Source organism: Rhea pennata, chromosome 11 (genome assembly GCF_028389875.1).
Source record: "Rhea pennata isolate bPtePen1 chromosome 11, bPtePen1.pri, whole genome shotgun sequence".
In the NCBI taxonomy this organism is placed as follows: domain Eukaryota; kingdom Metazoa; phylum Chordata; class Aves; order Rheiformes; family Rheidae; genus Rhea; species Rhea pennata.
In genome coordinates this window covers 15,060,437-15,073,737 of record NC_084673.1, presented here as the reverse complement: position 1 = coordinate 15,073,737, position 13,301 = coordinate 15,060,437, and the positions used below count along the sequence as shown (strand labels likewise).

The window sequence follows — 13,301 nt, the reverse complement described above, 5'->3', positions numbered from 1 at the left end:
ATATTTAGCACGTTTTGGGGAACTGTGTAATCACAGATGATCACACCAAGAGTCCAATGCTATATTCTTGGAGAACTCGCAACTCCCAGTTACACTGATAGGAATTTGAGATGTGCAATGATTGCAAAAGCAGATGCTAATCTGCAGAGAACAACACAGGTATGGACAGACTGCATTTTTGCTTTAAGCAAACAAGAACCAACAAGACCTTTAATGACACAAAACAGCACAAGTTTCTAACTGCACATATAAAAAGGTATTAAAAACAACTGTATTCCTTAACTGAGTCATTACGTCGTAAATAACGCTTTTACAAGAAACTTCATGTTGTTTACAAATTTCCCCCGTACATATTTTTTAATTCTTTCCATCCCAGGCACAACATGTGTACGAACTTAGGTGCAGAGAGCAGCAAGAGACGGAAACCTGCTGCTTAAATTCAGAAGCACAGAATCGTCGTTACTCGCTTTGGGCACCTTCGGTTAATAGGTTCTGCGCTGCTTCTGCAGTCGAGCGACTACTGAACCCAGAACTCGGCGCCCAGGGGGAGCGACCCGCGGGGCGCCGGGCCGGCTGCGAGCGGGGCGCGAGCCCCGGGGACCCTCCGGCCGCCCGCCCGGCTCGGCCCGCGGCGCTGCGAGCGCTCCTCCACGCCGGCCCCCGGCCCGGGACAAAACCCACGGCGGGAATAGCCTAATTCCAGCTCTAAATGAGCTCAGCAGGGATCTACACAGCCAAGCCAATTGCCAGAATCTGCACTTCTCAACCTCGTTCTGCTCCTTTGATCAGGATGAATTTGGAGCTACAGCGATTAATGGACTAATAGAGGAAGTCACAGGACATCTCTTGGGAGAAGAGGGAAAAGAAAAAAGTATCTCATCCTTGTTTTGCCTCTATTCTGCTAAGTGGCGCGTTTCCATACAGAAAACTGAAATACTACTGCAGAAAATGTGCTGATTTAGCTGAAAAAGGATCAGAAAAACAGAGACATATGAAATAAAAAAATAATGTACGTAAGAAGCCTTGTTTAAACACACCCTTTGAGGCAATGGTAAAAGAAAACAGACTATCCAAATACAAGTGCCTTGTAAACTACACTTCAATCCAGTAGAGTAACAGTGTATACTTAATAATGCCAGAGAGTAAAGGAAATATTAAACACACTTATTATGCAAAGAGAAGCTTCCAAAAAGCCTAGAGTCTTTAAGTACTGATAGCAATTGATTTGTTTATGGTGGGAACACTACTCTTAGCCTGGGATTGTATGTCCTGATCTTTCTGAAAGGGGAAGAAATACATTAACATTAGCAGGCTGCAGTTGTGAAAGAAAAAGTAGGAAACAAGGACTTTGCTAAGAATTTTTTTCTTTTGCTCATTTGCTTTTGCTGTGCCTGAGAGAGGAGGAGGCAATTTTTATCCCTGCAAGCGGCAAATTTTGCTTCTGCTATCCACGACTGTAAAAAACAAACCCCAGAGGCCTGCAAATAATCAGTGGGTGATTAAAACAAAAATTTGCTTAAAGCTTGGATTATTTACAAAATGCTGGTACTAACGCCTAGAAAAAACAGAAAAGCCAAAAATCATTGAAATGTAAACTAGAACTAAGGCACAAACAGTGCATGAAAGCTTCCAACTCCTTTTTCTTTTTTTTTTATCTCTCTTTTTTTTTTTCTGTCATAGGACTAATATGCCATTGCCAGCAATTACTCTGCCCTTTGCTGCCTCGTTTTCCTCCACCTCTGGTCTTTCTTGAGCATACAAAGACATACATATGTGATTCACTTTGCTCTGACAAATAATCCCTCAGCAGTCCCGGAATGACCTCCTGCTGTGTAAATTTGGGTGTGTGTGCTTGAATCTTTACAAGATCAAGCCTTTAATGAAATGTCTTAGAATATCTTCATACTATTTTGCCCACATTGTGGGGCTTCACCTCCTTATTTGGGTCTCTTTGCAATTCCATAATGGGGAAAAAAATAGCTTATCACAGCATGTCCATATCCTGCATTGAAATCTGCATCTGTCTGACACTGATTTAAGGTATCTCATTTTCATTACTGGCTCTTACTAGTCTGAGAAATGTTAAACCACTATGCTGGTCATATGGAGAATATTATTTATGCTAAAGTAATATATTTAATATCTTCTTCTTTTAAAATGCCCATATGCACAGTGTTAAATTGTAAAATAGGATTACTTTTTGTTAACAGTCAGTACAGATTTTAAGAATTACCTCCTGATATGATAATATTTCTCCTTAAATATGCTATGAAAAATTTAACCTAGAAAAGTACATGTAAGAGAGTGATTAGCCTTCAAAGCCCGAAGAAGAGCTGCTCCATTCTCACTGTGAGTTTCTATCAATTATTAGTGTCGGCTGCTTGAAATAGTCCAAAGTGCTCGAAACAGAAATATTGCAAAGCCAAACACAGCAGACTGATATGCTTCCTAAAAGGGCAGAGTTTTCGAAGACAGCTCATAAGAGCGGTTGCCTTTCAAACCTTAATGTTAACAGCTTTGATGGGACTGCTGCTAATTTGTATTTAAGACCCATTACCTCTTCCTCTAAGCAAGCTTCGTGAAAAATCATTTGTTCTAGGGGGATATTTGCCATACAGAGCAGATCTGTAATGGCCGTTAATTCGCACCATTTTGCTCGCTCCTGTATTAATCAGCAAACTGTGAATCATCCCAGTGTTTCCAGGCTCGCAGATGTACGAGAGCAGCAGCGAGGCCAGTTCGGTTTCTCTCCCCATTCAGCCGCGGAGACAATATCAGTTCCTGTTTACAGCCACTTCTTTGTTTCCCCCCACCCACACACTGAAATTTCTCCAAAATGCCCAGAGAAAAAGAGACTGAGTTCATTTTACCAGGAAAGTTATTTCTAGGTATTGCATCTGAGACAAAACATGTTTGTACTTTTATTTTGCGCGCCGCATGCGCTGCGGGGAGGCAGAATCGAGAGAGGAGCGTACCCAGAAGGACAAAGTAGGCAGCTCGTGGCTCCCCACCCTGCCGAACTGCCGGCCGGCGCCAGTCACATGATTTAACAGCATCTCAGGGCCTCCTTTATTTATTTGTTTGCTTTTTAGTCGCTTCGTTAAATTAGTCTTTGGTTCTGTAAGCATTTCTGCCTTGCAAAATACGTGTGCAATTTGAGACTGCTACAAGGCAATACTAGGAGGAAACGGCCCCAAAATTCAAGGGTACAAATCATGCTGTCAAAAACCTCATGGCAAAAATATTAAAATTAATTATTAATTCGGGCATCACATTTGAGATAGCAAGAAGGGCACAGCTTTAAGGAGGTGAGCACCTGTTTCCTGAAAGCCAGGCTGCTTTTAGCACAAAATGAGCTCCCAAAACTGCCATTACAAAGAAATATCCAGAAAATACATAAACAAGCATATTTTCCACAAATGTGGCAAAATTTGGATTAAGACGTCCTGATACTAATGGGAATTCACAGCATGGATGAAATAGAAGTAGGGTCATGGAAACCATCTCCTCATTGCTATTCATCAGCATGCTGTGCTATGAACGTACCTTTTCAATGTAAGAATTATGGGTGCTCTGACTTGCAAGTGAGCATGCAAGTAGTCTGCCTTACCCGTCACTAGCCACTATTCATGTTTTTCTTTTTCAGAATGATACACAGAAGGAATGCGCATTCAGGAGCTGCACGGTGATGCCTACTAGTCACAGTGAGAAGGCCCCATGTCTTTTCCCTTTTAGACATTTCCAGGGCGTTTAAAACTTCATTGCATTTAATGGTACAGTTGAGAAAAAATAAACATTCACAACATTCAAAACATTTTGCTCAACTGCTTACATATTAAAGATTTCTGCATAGTGGGTTTTTTTGTGGCAATAAAGAAAAATAGGTTACTTTTAAAAAAAAAGAAAGCAAGAAAATCTGTAGTTGGGGCCTGATTCAGCCAATATTTAGCCCAAGAGCAACTTGTGAATATTGCTACCAGTCTGAGTAAGAAGCCAGGGGAAAGGGGCCACCTCGGCTGGCAGGATCAGAGTCTGCACGTCTGGCTGATACAAGTCGGCGTCAGAATGCGGTTTCACATCAAATTAATCAGATACTTTTTAGCATGATCATATCACTTTCCCTAAGCATTTGAGAGCCGAGGTCCTCCCTACCCACCCCTGCAGAACAAAAGGAAACAACTGTCTGCTGCTTAAAGCAACACAGAAAGACTGACTTAAAACCACAAACGCAACTTTTTTTTTTTTAGCGTTACTGCGGAAGCTCTGCGCGATGGCAAACTCTGCGCCGCTCTCCCGGCAGCTCGGCGGCACTGCGGGGACCGGGAATACTGGTGACGCCGCACCGAAGAGCAGCCCGCGTGCTGGGTGCGGGAACTCACTAAAAGCAGCCTGCCAGGCTGAAAGTCAGCGACTCGTTCCTGAGTTTTGGCGGGCTAGCTCGCTCACGTTTCCCTCCGGACGCCCGCGGCACGGGAGCACCGCTTCCTCTTCTCGCCCTCCACCAGACAGCTGGATACCACCGCGTCCGCCTGTGCGCCCATCACTTGCTGGTCGTGCAGGCAACGAGGCGAAATACTTTCTCGACTGCTTCCCGGCACCCCTTGTTGATATTTATAGTGCTACCAGAGTCTCGTTTTCTTTCCAAGTGGATTTTAATCTCTCCAGCATGAGATTCCCACAGAGCTGTCTAGGTCCTAAGCGCTAAACTGCTGACAGAACTTCTTCCATTCTATTAAAAAGATAGTAACTACGAAGGGGAAGCGCACACTGGACTGAGCAAAGTCCTTTGGCTTTGACGGGGCGTACACAGCAGTTTTCAGAAACGACAGGGTAGCCCCTGCTTGCTGGGGGGGAAGGGTTTGTCTGATTCCTCTGCAGATTATTCCTGCTACGCGCTATGTGAAGTCCCAGAGTGTTCAGCACAACAGACAGCTGAACTACACGGACTGATGAGCGTGTTACGCAGAGATGCTAGAAATATTGATGTCTGTGAATGTCCTAAAACACCCGGCAAAGAGCTGCGACAGTTACCACACGACCACAGAGACTCAGCTACAACAGAGAAATGCTTTGAAATACCCGTAACCTGACAGAAGTGGACACACACAATTTAAAAAACTAACAGGAAACAACAACAGAAGCAGCAGATTAGATGTGAACTGAATCTAGTATCTTGATTACTGCACTTCGGAAAATACTGCATCTCTGTTGGCATGTTGAGGCCAAGCGGCCCATCTCTTTACACAAGTTCGCTCCTTACTTTCTAAAACGTATCCTGCAGGACTTGTTTGCAGGGGAGGGAGGCAAAGGGAGAGGATGGCAGTCTCACGGTTTCGTTCAGGCTCCTTCGAGCCTCTCTTGAAAGAAGGGAGGGAAGACTTCGGAGTCTGAAAAAAATACCAGCCTGGCCGCAATTGCACAAATAAATATAAATGCAGAAATGACCATTCAAGAAGATGTTTTTACATCTGTGGAGAGGTCAAACTCCAGGCTCAGCCTTATTGCTCTCTGTAATCCAGATTCATCACTGGCTTCCTTTATTCGCCCATTCAAAGGCACTTAATTAGCTGAAGGGCTTGCTGCTTTGCCTTCAAAAGCTCTCCACTTCCTCAAAGGCTCTGCTTGGGTATTGTACTACCACTGCCCTTTGAAATCAAATCTGTTTTTCTTCTCCACGGCATTAATAAAAGAAGAAAAAGTAATATTTTAAAAAATAAGAGAGAGAGAGAGAGGAAGAGGAGGAGAAAGAGAGAAAAAGAAAGAAAAAGGAAGACAGAGAGAGAGAAGGAAAGAAAAAGAAAGAGGGAAAAACCAAGTGGAACTTCTTGCAAAGTGGCTTTAAAGATAAGTTTGGTTCTTAAAGGAAAAGGAAGGGACAGGATAGAAACCACAAATGAAATCTGGCCAGCACTTTTGGTCTTATTAATGCATGATACCACAGTTGTTTTACATGTTAGGAAGATTCCTTGTGACATTTCGGAAATCCCAGATAAAACATAACTTTTGCCCCTGCTGTTACGGCAGGATTGTGTGTATGCAGATGCAGTAGGCTGAGCTCTCTGCTAGCCAATCCACACCAACGCTCGTAAATGTAAAATGCTGCTGAATCACAACACCCTCCCCAACATTCACTGTGCACAGACTTTCCATGGGCAGAAATGACTTTACTGAGCATAGGAGACCAAGGAATCAGCCCGTGGTATTAGCATTTCTACGTTTGTATTAAAAAAGCTATATTGTATTGCTTTATATTTATTTAACCTTTAACATCAAAACTCTGGGTCAGTTTGCTCCCTATAACAGTGCATTTCATCTTCAGTTTTGCTTCTATATTTGGAGAGTTCATGCTCCAAAGCAAGATTTTAGTTTAATTTTTTTTCCTCATATATTTAATCTAGCTCAGGGGTTTTGGTGTTTCTCTGCAACCTATAATTTACCCTGCCAACTCAGATACTGTATTTCTGCTCTTGCCACAGTTAAAGAAACACTGTCAAGTCCTTTTCTAAGGTTTTTTTAGTCTTCAGTATGCTCTTCACTATCTCAAATGCAGGCCACATATAGCGACATATAGCCATGAGTACTGCAAATTATATTGTTTTTCTCTCTGTTTCTGCTCCTATCTTTTTCCCTCTCCCATCAGTTTTGGCATCGGAGCTGAAGCAAATGTACCCTTCACTGGCAATCCCGTGCAACGATCTGGATGCCGGCAGGAATGCGGACAGCTCTAAGAATAGCACGCTTGGTTGCTACAGAGCAACTGGAGCTCAGAAATGCCTGATGTACCACACCCAACAAAGGCTATTTATTATTTATGTCCCCCTCAATGCAAGCTGTTAAGATGTGTTTGGTTTTTAAACATTTTCCACACACACCAGTAGGTACCGCTGCTCCCCTCGCCAAGGCTCTAAAAACTTGGACAAACTTGGGATGGGAAAACCAAGGGCCAGCCCCTCAAACAGCTCCTTTTACACCAACCTGAATTCAACTACAAAGATCACAGGCTCATTTTTCTATCTTCAAGGGAACCCTACTTTCCATTTGCAAAGCCCACTTCTCTTCTCATATAGGCAGGAATAAAGGAACAGCTCTTCCGAGTGCAATGGTGTTGTATCAGCATAGCTGTAGGGAGAACTGGGCCCGATATTTCTGACATGCCAGAGTAGAAGATCTGCAAGTACAAACGGTATTTAGACGTGATAATCAGGGAGATGCCCAGCTACTCAACCTGCCTGGGCAAATGCAGCTTTTCATGCATCCAGAAACTGCCAATAGAAAGTCAAGTGGCTAAGCGTTAAGCCCGGTAAACACCGTCAGAAGGTTTCGGAGACCGCCTTTGACTCTCCGGCATTTAATACCATCTTTATATTGCGGATTTATGAGTCCAGACCTTTGACTGTAATTTCACTCAGCAAGCATCGGTACTACATGAGTAAAATGAAAACCTGAACATATCCACAAGAGCAATGTTAGCACCACCAGGCTTTACAATATCACACAATGCAAACTGTCAGTGCCTAAATCAATATCTGTCAATGCTCAACAATAAAGACATAGTGCTTCAGATGTGAAAAGATTAGATGTTATCAAATTTACCAATTGTCCAGGCAACACGGGATCTCGGGTGAAGGCTGATTAAGCTTAAGAGCTATATCATTAAGTGCAAAAATCATACAGCTAGGAGGCACGAGCAGCAACCCAGCTTTTGGAACGTATAGTCTTTGCTTTAATACGTGTTAAAACAACAGCAAAAACTCACTCTTTGAGTCTATGTCACAGCCACTGCTCTCTTCCCCATGTTGCTCTGCCTGCTACAAGGATCAGATTTCATGGTTTATTGTTTGCCCTCCAACTGGCCACCATCCACATTCTTCTTTTGCACAAAGCTGCACCTCTCACTCAAAAGAAGAGAGCACTATGCCTTCTTTTTATAAATTTTAGTCACATTTACAAACACACACACAGAGTATGGAGATGACTTTCAAACGCTAAACAACATTCCAGGGAATGCTGTTATTTTTCTGTCAGCATATTTCTGTGATTGAGTTTAAAAATGGGAATTTTCCACCAGACAGTTACTAATTTTTAAAGATGCAGAGGTTGTCTCTCCTGTCTTCTGAATCTTTAACTTTTTGCCTTCTAATGAAACAACTCATTCCTGTTTGAAAATGCTGTTCATCAGCAACCTCAGCACAGAATTGCCACTGAGACTCTAAAAAGCTCAAATTCAGCTCCCAGACACATTGCTGGAAACCAGAAACACCAGCATTGAAGCCACTTCTTTATAATGAAGTAAAATTGGCACAAAGCAAGTATGGTCCAAAATTTCAGTACCCATCTTTCAGTGTAAATAAAAAACTATTGCAGACAAACAGCAGATCTACAGGCAAAGAAACGTAGCACCTATCCCAGCTACTAGAAGAGAAGCTCAGCAACTAGAATATTTTCTCCATGTCATTTTCTTTTATTTCAGCATGCATGGTCCATTTTTTCTTACACGATTTGCAATAAAATTATCAAAACCTAACAAAATTTTCTGCTCCTGAATATCCACCATCTTTCCTAGGCAGCTTAACAGACTGTAAAACTGAAGCACTGTCATTTGGCGTATAATTAATGTAATAAGTCTTACCTTGTAAAGTCAGGGAGGCATCGTGTGCTTACCTAGCTAGCCTGAAAACGTAAACTGCTCATTACTTGTAATCATTATGTTAACTGTCCTTGATCTTTACTGATAGTCCCCAAATTATAATAATTCTGTGATGGTAAGAATCAGCTAAAAATGCAGCCCAGGCAGTGCCTTTGGAAAGCTGCCTGAAGAGGGGCTATTTTGGCCAATTAAAGAGACTCACTGCAGGAATTTTTCTTCTGGTTCTTCTTAGCTAATCAGTGATGTAGGGGTTCGGAGGTGTAAGAAAAAATGCAAAGCAGGGAAAAGTAGGGCAGAGGAAACCTCAGGAATCCACCAGGGATGCGGGAATTCCACACACCCAGCGGGGGAGCCAGAGAAAAAAATATACGCTCAAAGGTTACGGACATACGATCAAAAGCGATCGTGTTACTCCAGTTTAACAACTTACCAGCCATCGTCTGAGATGCAGTAAAACCCCGTGAACGTATTCTTCACCTGCGCTGCCCGCAGAGCAGCACAGCTGATGGGCAGGCATTCACCAAGCCGCGGCAACTCGCTCACTTCTGGTCGTACGTCCGTACTCTTAGAGGCCAAGGTGCCAAAACCCTCTACTTTGTGTTTAACCAGCAGGGTCCCCACATATTTAAAATAACCTACTTGCTTTAGGCCTTTGTAGAATTAGGGGCCTTATACTGATAACTCTTTGAACTGAACGCTGCATGCAATAACGCTACATGTTATATATTTGGATAAGCAAATTGAGCGAGCCACTGGCCCTTCCAAGCAGCCTCTTTCAAGAAGCTTTATAAAGCAAGGGAGCACTGAGTGTGCACAATCTGGAAAAATGTGAGTTGATCCCAAAATGGTACGGTGGAAACACACCTCATTAATTTACCACTACGGAGCTGACATTTAGTAACCATTGCCTTCTTTCTCATTGCTATCACCGGAAAAGGCTTCACTGAGTCACCAACACCGAAGAAATGCACCTTTGTAAGAAGGGATGATTTAACAGTGAAGAAGAGCAATGAAAGCCAGAATCTGGACCATGCCCCCTGCTCAGCCCAGCTCTGGAACAGCTCCCAGCAAAGCCTCAGAGCTCACCCCCTTCTGCTGGGTGAGAAGTGCTTCCATCCTTTGCCAGTATTTTTGCATTTACTGTCTCCATTGGTATCACAGATTGACAAAGGGTGGGGAATGGCCCTCATCCAAAGCAGAGCATTGCTCCTGGCAAATGCTGGTAACAGGTATTTCAAGTCTGCCTCTTCGCTATTCAGGAGCTGTACTGTTTGACCTGCTGTCCATGAAGGAGTCATATTTTAAGTTCGCTTCTCACCCCACCTGGTCTTTTCTAGCCTCAGAAGCATAATGCAGATGAATTTTGTCAAGGACATTATGAAAAAGAAATTCTCTTTTAATGCTCTCAGAAAAGATGATGCAAAACCTATTATAGGAACATCTCCACTGCTTACAATATAAGTTAAATAAGAACAACACCTATGCATTTGAAAAATGATTTATTTCAGTGGTATGAAATGTGCTCTGCATAATATGCTTTGCTTTTTACTTGGCAGCATGAAGTTCTCCACTGTTAGAGGAGAGAAAATCCATGACGGAATTACAGCACATTTCAACCAAAGAAATACATAAATTTTGAGAACTCAAGGATGTTCTTACTGCCTTGTCCCTATGTACGCTGTGTTGACCCCCAAAGCTGACGTCACATTTGAAATACAAAAGAAAGTAAAAATAAGAAAATGAGTAACTCCATGATTTCACATAATCCCTGTAAGATACAAGAAGTGTTCTCACCTGTCTGTTTTGGGATGGCAGTGCAGTGGGCTGCATGTGTCTCTGCATGCGATGTGGCTGCATCAGTTGTCGAAATTGCTGCTGGAGGAACTGGCTGTTGTTAGTCTGCTGAGACTGCTGCGTGGCTGGAGATTGCTGCTGTTGCTGGAGATAGTGAATGAGAGACTGCTGCCCTTGTCCTGCTGTCATGGGCGACATCTTTTGAGTAGCTGATTCTGAGGCAAAGTGAGACAGTGGTTTGGTGTTATTGAAAGAAAACTGGTCTTGGCTAACAGGGCTCTCATTCACCAGGCCTGGCTGTAAGCTACTGGATGGCTGTTGCATAATTATGTTCATATTTTTGGACTGGTTTGGAGTCATTGATTTAAAAAGCGAGCTCTGCATACTTGTGGGGTTGCTGGTGGGAGTGATGCTAGAGATTAATGTACCTTGAGGACTGAAGGGCTGCTGGTGTAGAGCTGGGCTTGACAGCTTTTCTGGCCTATAAGGTGGAGAAGGTCCAGTGTTTGTAGAGGCCATGCTGGCAACCAAGTTGTTCTGTGGACTTTTGATGTTGTTGGCAGGGATGCTGGCGGACGTCAGGGTGGGCAGCATGGCGCTCTGAGGGCTGAAAGGCTGCTGGTTCAGAGCCGGGCTGGAAAGCTTCTCCGACCCGTAGGGAGGAGAGGGCCCACTGGACGGAGTGCTGCTGGAAGCCATGCTTGAAAGCAGAGTGTTTTGAGGACTCTGAATATTGTTTCCTGGTAAATTATTAGAGGGCATGCCAGACACCATAACATTTTGGGGACTGAAAGGTTGATGGTGCGGGGATGATCCTGCCCTGTAAGGGGGAGAGAGACCAGGAGGAGACATAGTTGGCCAGCTGGGAGCCTGAACTTGCTGCTTGGTAGTAGACACCTGCTTGCTAGCTGCGAGTTGCTTTAGCTGCTGCGCATGCCAGTTGGAGCCAGGCATGCTGGATAAGGGAACTGGAAGCATAGGTGGTGGCTGGCTCTTACCCTGGGCTGCTGTGGAGATGGGTGATACAGCAGGTTTGTTCGAAGGAGGAACTTGGAAGCTAGCTCCAGCAGACGACGGTCTCATCTGAGGAGATCCTCCGCTGGCTGGATTGCAGCCTGGTGAAAAGTCTTTATTAGCAACATGGTTCTCCAAATGGGAAGTCTGCGGAGAGGACTTTGGAGTGGTACTTATGCTCGGTTGAGAATGACTCAGCCCCAGGGGCTCTTCAGCCTTGCTGCCCAAAATCTTCTCCAGATCCAGGTCATTAGGAGAAGGATCGGGCATTTTTGTCAGCTCTTCCAATAGATCTTGCAGTTCTTGGTCCACAGTCTGTAAGTTGTTTCCTTTCTCGTCATAGTGGACAATATTATTATTCTGTCCTCCTATTGACCCCTTCTGGCTTATTTCTGTGTTGGGCGGAACTGGGAAAGGAGAACCGATGCCGCTGCCATTCAGGTGATTGCTTTCCAGGAGCACTGAGTGACCTGCTACTCCCAGGGAGGAGGCGCTGTGGCTGGTGGAGAAGGGCGAATTCTGCATTTCCGGACATGCCACGCTGGGACTGGGACCTTGGCCCATGGAAAGGGTTACGTCGTCAAGGCAGAGCCTTTTGCTGTCATTGGGGAAAATGACATCAGGCACACCACTGGAGGCAGGAGAGCTATCATCTTCCAGTTTCCTTTTAATGGATCCCTGTAACTGGAAAAAAATGAGAAAAGGAAGGAGAAAAGCTCTGTTATTGACCTTATTCTAACATGCTCTGAAGCTCTGTATTTTAACACTGAGATGAAGATACTGAAAATTAAATCACACAATTAAAAAACCAATCATGTGAGACAAATTCAATCAGGATTTAAGTGGGTGCAACTTCACTGAAATCAGAAGAGTTATAGTCACACAAAGGCTAAATCTGACATGTTGGTCTTAAAACAGATGTTAAAGCTATAAAATATTGTCTGTAATGTGAACTGTAATAGAAGTTTTTTAAATAGTTGCTGGTACCATTTCAATTACGACATTATACTCCCTGCATAACAAACATGCCAACATTTTTATGGTAACATTTTTTAGGTCTAAACAACGGCACATCTGAACAAAATCACATATTGAATTTAGTGACAGTCTGCCAGTAACTCAGATTAAATTCAGACCTGAGAAAACTGAATTGTTTTACATTCTTTATAGGTAGTGCATCTGAAATAACTGGCATACTTTCTGAACAAACCAACTCCCCAAAAAATCTCAACTATCTAAGCAGATTTTCAGCTTTCAAGCATCCCAATCACAGATTTTTATATTTTATAAAACAGTAAATGACAGCAAAAAACCCTTAATTTTTGTTTGGTTTTATAAATCTATGGCAGTATGGGCTTTGTTCTGGTGAGGAATTGCAATCCATTCATAAAAACTGAAATGTTAATATCATGATCATCAAGAAATGGTAGAGTTGTAAATCTTGGGAAAAAACCTTCCTAATACAATATATATAAAGAAAGCGAAACTGAAAACAATGTCTCTAACATTAATTCAGTCTGTTACGGCAATCTCTTCTAAATATAATTATCTGTAGCTTTCATTCTTAACATCCATGACCTGTATGTCATAGGATTAATCAGACATTAACATTGCTGCTTCAAGCTAAGAGAATTAGAATTATGTTCTTGTTTATCAATAGAGGGAGGCGGCATTTAGGAAAGTATCTAATCAGCAATGGGAAAACCATAGAAGGTCACTATCCCTCTTACAGTAAAGCCTCTCCCAGCCCTAGCCTACAATTAAAAATTAAAAAAAATGCTAGTCATCTGGGGCCATGAAAAAAATTCGCATCCAAGAGCAGTTCCTACCATCAGAAGGACCCCTC

General features: G+C 43.0%; 1 protein-coding gene across 1 annotated transcript in view; it reads right to left on the bottom strand.

The window, feature by feature from the left end:
* The window catches only part of MAMLD1 (mastermind like domain containing 1), a 79,049-nt gene that overhangs the window by 20,672 nt on the left and 45,076 nt on the right, over positions 1-13,301 (bottom strand). Inside the window, exon 2 of the mRNA XM_062584777.1 lies at positions 10,442-12,139. Within this exon, the coding sequence (XP_062440761.1) occupies positions 10,442-12,139 (1,698 nt within the window). The remainder of the gene's footprint in view (positions 1-10,441; positions 12,140-13,301) is intronic.